The 10521-nt window shown below is 40.8% G+C and overlaps 1 protein-coding gene across 1 annotated transcript in view; it reads left to right on the top strand.

Moving 5' to 3' along the window:
• plrdgb (PITP-less RdgB-like protein) overlaps positions 1–10521 on the top strand; it is a 112709-nt gene that overhangs the window by 4072 nt on the left and 98116 nt on the right. The window contains exons 4-5 of the mRNA XM_016257796.1: positions 1401–1471; positions 1555–1775. Coding sequence (XP_016113282.1) covers positions 1401–1471; positions 1555–1775 — 292 coding nt within the window. The remainder of the gene's footprint in view (positions 1–1400; positions 1472–1554; positions 1776–10521) is intronic.

The raw sequence follows: 10521 nt of genomic DNA, 5'->3' as shown, positions 1-10521 counted from the left end.
GTAACCTGGAGACGTTTTATTTTACTCATAAATTGAAAAACACCATAATAAAACCCCATAGGAAAATCTGGAAGGAACCAGCTGCGAATTAGACTTCCGGGTTCTGGTGTCATACCTGAACCACTCTAAGATGTCCACATCTACTGGACATTATTTGCACTGACATATAAAGTACAGTGTAGGCTATATAAATTAAGTCAGGGATTTCAATGCGTGCTTTACTTATTAAGGATATTACAGACAGGACCGCTTCAAATATTCTTTAAAGGTGCTATATAGGATTTGTCAAAGGATAATCAGCAAACAACTATTTGCGATGTAAAGATGCAGTGTAGTAATGACCTTAGCATCCCAGTGTGGCCAAAGCGCATGTGTGAAATGCAGTCTGAGATTCAGTGGTCTAAGGGTCTAAAATCATATGACATCTTTAAACACTTATTTTAAGTGTGAAAAGCCCTTAAAGAGTGAGAAAATGCAGTAATGAAGAAGACTTAGCCAAACTGGCTCAACAATATGGTAGTGACTGATTTTTTAAGACCATTCCATACTGGTTTCTTCTTAAGGGCCTTTCGCACCGCAGGAACCTTTTCATAGTACCAGAACTAATTCTGGAACTACCCACTTTTTGCCGTGTTCGCACCGCCGGAACTGGGAGTGATTTTAGTACCGGACTGCCTTTTTCGAGAACCAAATTAGCTCCTACTCTGGAGCAGGGTCTAACCAGCACAACTGGTACTAATCGTGACGCAAGTAGACATGAGACATATTGATTGGCCAAACGCGTATGAAAACGCCCTCACCCGCATTGATTTAAAACGCCGTGTAAACATACTGCAAACATTGTGTCATCTTATTTCGCAAGTATGGAGAACAGCGATAGATGGACGGACGCTGAAGTGCAGGCACTTGTAGCAAATGTAGCACTGCCAGTTGTCGTTGGAGATTCTTAGTCTTCTTTTCCGTTCTTTCAATCGCTTTACGCAGCCTATACGTCGACATTCCATGTCCATTATTGTGAAACCCGCGAGACAACAAAAAACACCGCTCCGATCACAGCGTCCTCCATCCTCCTGTTGTTAACGTTGTTCTTTGTTTACGTTGTTGAACGCCGCGCACAAATTACGTCACTGTGTGTCGACCGTCTTACGTACACTGTCCGTGCGAATACAACCCTTTTAATGGTACTGGGAAATAGTTCGAGCAAAATCGTCCCAGTACTTTAGTACTGTACATTTAGTTCTGGAACTAAAGCGATGCGAAAGGCCCTTTAGTGAATACGATTGTCCCATCAGTCATCAATAAGACAGATGGTTTGAGGTAGAAACTGTTGCCTCACTGCAGAAAAGCATAAAGTCTGTTCAACCACTCACTATTTCTATTTGTCTCTCATTGACCACTAGAGAGCCTGTACAGGCTGCGGCACCCTCGATGCACGCCACAGAGCAGTGTGGATGGATTGGAAGACATGGTGGTTAGTCCTCATTATCCCACTTCTAATCACATTTAATTATTCTCTCAGTTTTTACTAATTCCATCTCTTTCTCCCTCCTGCAGAGGAAGTGCAGGACACAATTGCTCATCCTGGTGATTCATGGAGGTCATATCTTGGATTCCGGAGGTGGCGACCCTGGAGGAAAGGCAGGTGATGCTGCCACTCTGGCGTCCGTGTTGGAGCGTGTGGCGCGGGCGCACTTCCAGGCAGCAGCAGACAGCATGCTGGTCAGACTGGTGCCCTGCCCGCCCGTGTGTGCTGATGCCTTCTCTTTGGTCTCAAAGTAAGGTGTAGAAATAACAATGCAAAGGCCAAATATGCTATTTCTTTCTGATGATTATGTTAATGCGAAAGCATTCTTGATAGCAGGGTAACTCTTGTTTTGGTTCACGAGTTTGCCTGCCCATTCAGTCCTGCTAGATAATGACATAATGACTAGATAACAAACTTGGCTTGCTATCTTCGAAGAAGGCTTGAACCTGAGGCTCGGCTTGAGCTCTGAGTTAGAACCCCCCTATAATTGTATGATGTGAAGGAGGAATGAAATAAATAGAGGAGAAAGGGAGGTGGAGGGATGATGGAAGAATTGTCACTGGGACAGCACAATGACTGCTGCTTATATACCCTCATAATGATGATTGACAGGACTGAATGGTTAGGCTCCTCTCAAACTTACCTTTGGAACTTAATTTGAAGATTAGCCTTGTATGGGTTCTCAGTGTCATGACTTAAGAATTACAAGCTTTCCCCAGAAAAGGTGTGCTTAGTAATTTTTTTTATACTATAGTAATTTTATAGTAAATGTTTCATTTAAAAAGTTTTACCACTAAAGAAATGTCCAGTACTTTTGAAAATATTTTAAAAATCATATACAGTACACTCCAGAGAAGACTCCATTCATATCAGTGCTTTTTTTAATGAGCTTATTATATTATTGGTCGATATTAGTCCATTACTTTTAGTAATTTCAATTCATACATTCCAACCATTGTAGTCCATCCACTTCTCCAATGAGCTAGGCTATATATATTTTTTTTTCTTTAATCAGTCTTATAAAGCATGACCAGTGTAATACATAAGTGATTGGCTATTTTGTTTTAGTGAATCAAAAGATACAACATGACCACTCCCAAACACGTCTCTAATGTGCCATTTCTTTATTAATCAAAAGTGAATAAAAATTGGCTTGACAGCTTGACCAGTGTAATCCAACTCATTTATTATGACTCTCTTTGTAATGTGGTGTTTGGGTTTTGTTTCTTGTTCATTGTTTTCATGTCTTTTATTTTGCAGTTAGGCCTCAGTCATGTTCTGTCATGTGACTCCCTTGTCTGTGTTATGTTCTGATTTGTTGTTTTAGTCATGTGTCTTGTGCTTATTGGTCTATGGTCTTGTCATGTGGTTTTCAGTTCTGTTTGTCCATTGCTGAACAAATGAGTTGAGACCCTTCTTGTTTGGTACAAATAGCCCTTATGTTTCCATTGTTCATTGTTGTGTCTTGATGTTGTAATCTGCTGTCGGTGAGTTAAGTCTGTTCATGCCTGGTTAAGTCTGTTCAAGTCAAGTCTAGTCAAGTCTTCGTTTATTGTTTGGATCACTTGTAAATAAAACTGCACATGGGTTCTCACTATGCTCGCCTTCAGTGGACTGAATCATTACACTCTTGAGCCAATTCCCAAACAAATGTGGTTCTTTTTATTGAATTAAACACACATAGCTTACATTTTATACTTAAGACTAATAATTTAAATCAGTACACTTACTAAATGGTTGTTCATATGACAGCTTGTAAAAAGATAAAAAGTAACATTCCCCCCCCCCCCCTCCATTTTTTTGTGTGCAAAACTACTACATAGAATTGTTAATGGAAATGGAATTGTTAAATTCCTTAAGGTGCCAATCCCAATACAAGCCTATTACCCTTTATTGACTGTGTTCGACACCATGATTCCAGAATCAAAAGCTTTCATCTGACCATTTAAATTCTCAAATGATATTCTCAGCTCTAACTGACAGTTAAATTAACCTATTGATCTGCTCGGTAACACTTTACTTGAAGGGGTGTGGATAAGACTGACATGACACCTTCATAATCATAACATGACACATGTCATGAATATGAGGGAGGTTTTATGCATGTTTATGACAACTGTCATTGTGTCATTCGCTCAGTTATGTCATTTTTAATGCAAATATGACATTATTTGACCTAACCCAAACCCTACACCTACCCCTAACCATAGCCCATAACAAAGACATCTCAAACAATGTCATCTTTGCATTAAAAATTGCATAACTGAACGAATGACACTTAATGACAGTTGTCATAAACAGGCATAAAAAACCTTCATATTCTAGGTGTCATGTCATGATTATTAAGGTGTCATGTCAGTCTTATGCACACCCCTTCAAATAAAGTGTAACCATCTGTTCTTTGGAGTCATACCGCCAGCATGAACATTTTAGATCAGAGAAACTTGAGAATGAAAATGCTTTATCAAGACTTAAACAACGTAGAAGCACTTTGGAACCATAATGGAAAATTTTATATTTCAAGCAATCGGTTGTTCCCAGAGAACCACCATTTACTTCCATTAAATTAGGCATAAAAGGTTATGCCTAGCGCTTCTTATAAAACATCATACAGAGAGGTCGAAATGTGCCAGAATCTCGTGCCTCTGTCAGAACACTAGAGCAGGAGCACACAAGGCCACATACCCTGTCAAAACACAATGCATTTTACATGATGACATTTGGACATTTTCTTTGTAGCCTCTTGCTGGTTTTCCATTTCCGAGCTGAGGGGAATTTCCAGAAAATCACTATAATGATTTTGGTTATCAAATATACAGAGCCTAAGCCTTCATTGCTCAAGCCATAAAAAGGGCTTGATTAGCATGCGCAAGACATTAAACTTTTTTTTCAGGTTTTATTTCTTACCTTAATTTAATTACTTTGTTCATCTGTTTTGAAGGAGTCACATATTTAGCAATCATTCTGTGTCTGACTGAAACTTCCAACGCTGTTGATGAAATAGACTTAAGAAAAACATTTAAAGTGTTTTAACAGCATGGCAGAGTGCCGCGATATTAATCAAACCACCACATTCTGTGACAGGAAACTGGCCTGATTAAAGATAGAGGAGCTTTAGTATGCTAATTAGACATTCAGTTCTTTCTGATAAAGAAACTCCTATTTCCTAAGGGAGGACCAGATCTCCACCTCTGAACTGTCTCTTAAAGCACATTTTGCTAATAATACATCTAAATCAATCTGCATATCAAACAGCAAAGACTAATAAGAGTATCAACATATCATTCATGACATTAATATCAGGCAAATGCAGACAGATGTACGTACAGTATAATGACAGTGAAAAACATCAGGTCTATGGCCCCAAATATTATATACAGTAAACACCTAAACCTCTACTGAAAGGTATGAGTTATATTGCATTAGATAACAAAATATCAAACCAAGTAGCATCTGCAGAGGAATGATGACCAACAAATGATTTCTGCAATTAAATTTAACAAAACTTGTATCAAAGTATGCTTTAGTCAGGTCTAAGATACACAGTATAAGGTGTTATCTAGTGCTAACAGTGTTATTGCATTTTACAGATATGAGCTGGTTCTTTTTAGTGAAACTCATACATTATACAATGTTCATGAGCTGGTTCTTTTTATTGAATCAGCATGACCAGTGTAATCCAACCAATTCCTGAACAAATTACTCTGAGTCGGTTCTTTTTAGTAAATCAAACACATACAGCATGAACAGAGTAGTCCAACTGATTTGTGAGTATATAGCTTTAATGAGCCGCTTCTTTTTGGTAAATTGAACTCGTACTGCACAGCCATGAAATTGCATTGAATAATAGAGTCTGAGAAAAGCTGCTAGACAAATACATTAGTCAGATGCTCCCCAGCAATAATTACATAACACCATCCATTTTTGCATCATCACATGGGGCAAGTGAGCAAAATTAACATGACAGGAAACAGGAACTCAAAACAACAAGAGCATAGAACCTAGATAAGAAAGAAAAAAAAGGGTGCTAGGGGACATTCTAGTGACACAATATAGAAAATTAGAACTTTAAACTTTTTCTGTAGGAGGGGGTTCCGGTTCGCATGGAGAAAACCGCTTTCGTCTAAGCTCCGCTAATACTCCGAATAATTTCATAATGAATGAATCTGAAATTTAACATTTAACCTTTAAAGTTGTTCAGAAGTAAGTCAAGTAGTTAATTAAACCACAACAATGCCAAAACATTTGAAAAAAGACGGTAAACTACATGAAGAGGCCGACGATCAGGGCAAGGCCTCGAGCAATGCTACGGGGGAGCCGAGGCCAACCGGCGCTAACGCTAGCCCAACTTCTCCTAGCACAACTTCTCCTATCACTCAAGACATCATGGATGCCATAACAGCCCTTAATGCTTCATTTAGCCAAAAATTCGACACGTTCACGCAAACACTGACTGAGCTACGATCAACGCCATCAAACCCATCTGACGTGCATAGAAAACAGTGTGCAGAACTACTGGATGAGTGTAAGAGACTCAGAGATAAATGTAAAGACCTCAAGTCCTGTTCCAGGTGCAACAAAATTCGGCTGATGGGAGTTGCAGAGAAGTAAGAAAACAGCAGACCTACGAGTTTATAGCGGAATTACTTCCAAAACTGCTGGGTTCCAAAAACTTCATCAAACCTATCCAGATTGATCATGCGCACAGGGCTCAGCGAAGACCGAGAGATGATCGTCCAAGAGTGTTTGTCATCAGGGTACATCATTACCAAACGAAATAGTTAATCATGAAGCTGGCCAGAGAAACATCTCTAGAATACAAAGGGAAAAGGGTGCACATTTTACCAGATTTGACCTCGGATGTGTTGAAGCAGAGGTCCCGATTTGCCGAATTAAAGAAAAAAATGCAAAAAATCTTTTGATTCCCATCTACACTCATCATGACCGAAAAAAAGGTGAGACTAAAGCATTTGACACACCAGAGGAGGCTGGAATCTACTTGTCATGAGTCGTGGACAATTGGCTGTGGACTAAATGGAAGGAACAGATCAGATTGAACTAAAGACTTTGTCAACTTTTTTATTGAAATAATAGTGAACATTATGGACAATTAGGAGGTTCATAAAACAGGTTATTCATGTTTATTCTATTTTAACGGAGGAAGATTTTCTTAATTTTTTTTTTCGGGGGACACAGAACATTACTTTGCATCGGTGGTGAGTGATCCGGCAGTAACGTGGAGCTAAGTCATTTGACTGATGGGAAAGGGTGGGGGGGAATAAGGTTTTTTTGGATATCAGAAAAAATAACTACTTTTATATAAATATTTATAATAGATCAAACACACAGAAAAGGCACAGTAAGGCTTCTGAGTTGGAATGTGACTTTGCTTTGCGGGATAAAATGAAGTTGTCATCATATCATCCTGTCTCTCTTATTCCAATAGAGGCAAAAATCATTAGCAAGGTATTAGCTAATAGATGCAACAGTATATATGTTAAATAATAAATCATGATCAGACAGGCCAAATCGGCACAAACAGTCAAACTTGAGACGTCTTTATAATATGATATATACAAAGCTTGTTTGATTTCCTTAGATGCAGAACGTGCATTCGATCAAATTAAATGGCCTTATTTGTTTGCAACTCTAAAAAGATTTGGATTTGGGGACAAATTAATTCAGTGGGTTAATATTTTTTTATGCTAATTCAAAAGCTTCGGTCCTTACAAACTTTACATTTTCAGCCTCATTTCCACTATACAGAGGAACACGCCAAGGCTGTCCTCTCTCCCCCTATCTATTTGCACTAGCGATGGAACCCTTGGCATATACAGTGTCAGGCAGAATGTTGAAATTGCCCCTATTTTAATTAATGATAGACCCCAATATATATCTTTATATGCAGATGATGTACTTTTATGTATAGCAAAGCCAGAATTGTCTATTCCACCTCTTTTGAAGCTTTTAGAATCATTTAATAAACTGTCGGGTTTTACAATAAATTGGGATAAAAGTGAGTTAATGCCCCTAACTGAGGATATTGACAATTTTTGAAAAATTGTATACCATTTAAAATTGCTCATAATTCATTAAAAAATTTAGGAATCATAATCACAAGAAAGGCAGATGCACTTCGAAAGGCGAACTGGCATGTGAAAGTGAATCAGCTAAAAGATAATATAACATTTTGGAGGACTTTACCTATGTCTATGGCAGGAAAGATCAATGCAATCAAAATGGTAACGCTTCAACCAGTAGGTGGTTAGAACACCAAAGCTAGAGAAGGAATCGAGTTCAACCGATTTATTGTTACAGGCATATGCAGAGGGGGAGCCAGGTTATAGCAAAGTGCATTATCCAGTTCTCAGATTGTGCACATATTATAGATGAGCATTAATACTGATGCAGAGCAGTATCGTCTTGATCCTTATATCCTTTGACGGGTCAACATACACTCAGGTATGTGGGTGTGGTCTGCAACAAACAAATAAAGATATATTCTAACAAACAATGATTCTTATTACAATCCACAACATTTATATGCTCACATCCATCACAACATGAATGGCATTACGAAGCAACTGGCTTCCCCCAAACATCACACAATGTAGCATTTGAAACTAACATTATTATAATGGAACATCATTAACAGCTTACTTATTACATTTACACTGAGTGAGAACTCAAATGCTACTATACTTCACACTAGCATCCATTTTGTATAGTCACGTATCTTAAACATATATATTCAGTAAACAGCAATCAACTCCATTTGAATAACAGTTAAAGTTACAATACTCACTTTCTCTCTGGACGCACACAAACTTAAACACTCAAAGGAACAAAGATAATCGTATGATTGCCGTTTGAAACGGAATCGCATGGCTCATTCCCGCTGAGGACCAATGATGTCTGATGCAATACTTGATTGCGATTGCGCGGCGCTGTGAAGCACTCCACAGAATGAAACGGCATTCCGCCAAAATAAAAGTCCCCACGATAGAGAAAAGAGCACTTCTGTGTGTCTGCATTAATGAGCCTTTTGCACAACCGCCCCCAAATTGTGTACAATCCCACTCACTTATCAGCCTCTTCTGAAGGCCCTACGGCAGAATCCATCTCCTCATCCGAGTCTGGGATAACAGGGAAGAGAATGAGGCGGGCAGCTGTTCTGGTATAGATTTTGTCTTTAATCTGGACTTCTGCTGACCTTACTCGTCCATCAGGGTTCTGGTGTACTTTAGTTACTTTGCCAATCAGCCAAAGAGCCCTTGGAAGTTGCGGGTCCATCAACAGAACAACAGAGTCGACCGCAAGATCCACTGTGGTGGTATGCCACTTCTGCCTGTGCTGTAAGGTTGGCAGGTAGTACCTTATGAACCTAGACCAAAAGTGGTCTGCCAATACCTGACAGTGCCTCCATCTTCTCGTCCTCAGGCCTTCGCATTTGTTGTATACCACCTGGGGTAAAGCACCATCCAGCCGGCCCATCTGGTGGATGTTCGGAGTGATTGCATCCAGATCTGCAATATTGGATGAGGTATACCCTAGCGGCTTTGTGTTCAGTATTGCCTCGATTTCTGCATATACCCGTTCAGGTCCCGGGTGGCAAAGACGAACGTCATACTCCCTTATAAGGAGCTTGGTGGCTGGATGTCTAGGATCCAGGATGATCGGATGTCTGAATGCAAGATCAAGAGCTTCAGCCCGCCGCAATCTACCACCAACACGTATGATCGCCTCCTTTGGGTCTAACTCCGGGGACAGGGTAAGTAAGCGACTGCTATTAGATACCGGCTTGCCCTCCTTGAGGTGGTGCAGTTCTTCTGGGAAACAATCATGCTGGATTCTCTTGTATATCACCATTTCTGCTTGTTGGTAATCTGAAGCAGTAACCAGGTTACCCTGTCCAGCCGCCCCGTAAAGCTCACGTACCACAGACTCAACCAGATCCTTCCAAGTGTGTTGGCCACTTTGTAGAGAACATGGCCAGTCTATGTTAGTCACAATACCGCAGGAGACTGATTTTCTGTATTCTGAAGAATCTGGATCAAGCAGCTTAGGAGGTTGGGTTGGCCAGGCGTCAGGTCTCTTGTGGAGGAACGAGGGCCCTTGGCTCCAGCGATTCGGCAAAGCAAGTTCCGCTAAAGTTTTACCCCGTGTAACATCATCAGCGGGATTCAGTGATGAGTCCACGTAGCGCCAGGCATCTGGGTTTGTGAGTTCTTGGATTTCGGCTACACGGGTACCCACGAATACTTTAAAACAGCATGATTCTGACTGTAGCCAGGTGAGCACCGTGGTGGAATCGCTCCAAAGGATGATCTGGTCAATCTTCAAGGTCAGCTCATTCTCCAACACCTTTGCCAACTGGGCTGCTGTTAGAGCACCGCAGAGCTCTAGACGTGGAACTGAGTGTCGCCGCCGGGGAGCGACTCTTGATCTCGCTGCCAGGAATGACAGGAAGACCTGGCCCTGAGCGTCTTCGGTACGCAGGTAAGAAACTGAGCCATAGGCTTTCTCCGAAGCGTCACTGAATATGTGGATCTGTCGAGAGACACCGGTTTGATCCACATGAGCTGGAACATAAGCTCGAGGTAGGGTTATATGAGGCAACAAGCCTGCTGGAGCTCCTGAGGAAGGAGTGGGTCATCCCAGTGACGGTGCTTATCCCACATGCTTTGAACAAGTAACTTGGCTCGGGTTGTGTAGGGTAATATGAACCCTAGGGGATCGTACTGTCGAGCCAGAACTTTATACACATTGCGCATGGTCAGTGTGCCATAGTCCAGCGGGCGGCTCTTATACCCCAAGATGTCTGATTCCCAATACCAACTAAGTCCAAGAGTAGACTCGGACAGACCAGTGTCATCGTGTGAGAGCCAGCGCTCCATACTGTCTGACCTTGCTTCCTTTGGTAGATGTGCGATGACAGTTGGGATGTTGCATGCCCACTGGCGGATCTCAAACCCCCCCGATGCCAGAATCTCCCT

Source organism: Sinocyclocheilus grahami, unplaced genomic scaffold (assembly GCF_001515645.1).
Source record: "Sinocyclocheilus grahami isolate Dianchi unplaced genomic scaffold, SAMN03320097.WGS_v1.1 scaffold1598.1, whole genome shotgun sequence".
Lineage (NCBI taxonomy): Eukaryota > Metazoa > Chordata > Actinopteri > Cypriniformes > Cyprinidae > Sinocyclocheilus > Sinocyclocheilus grahami.
The sequence above is the reverse complement of the archived record's forward strand: the minus strand, read 5'-3'. Positions and strand labels throughout refer to the sequence as shown.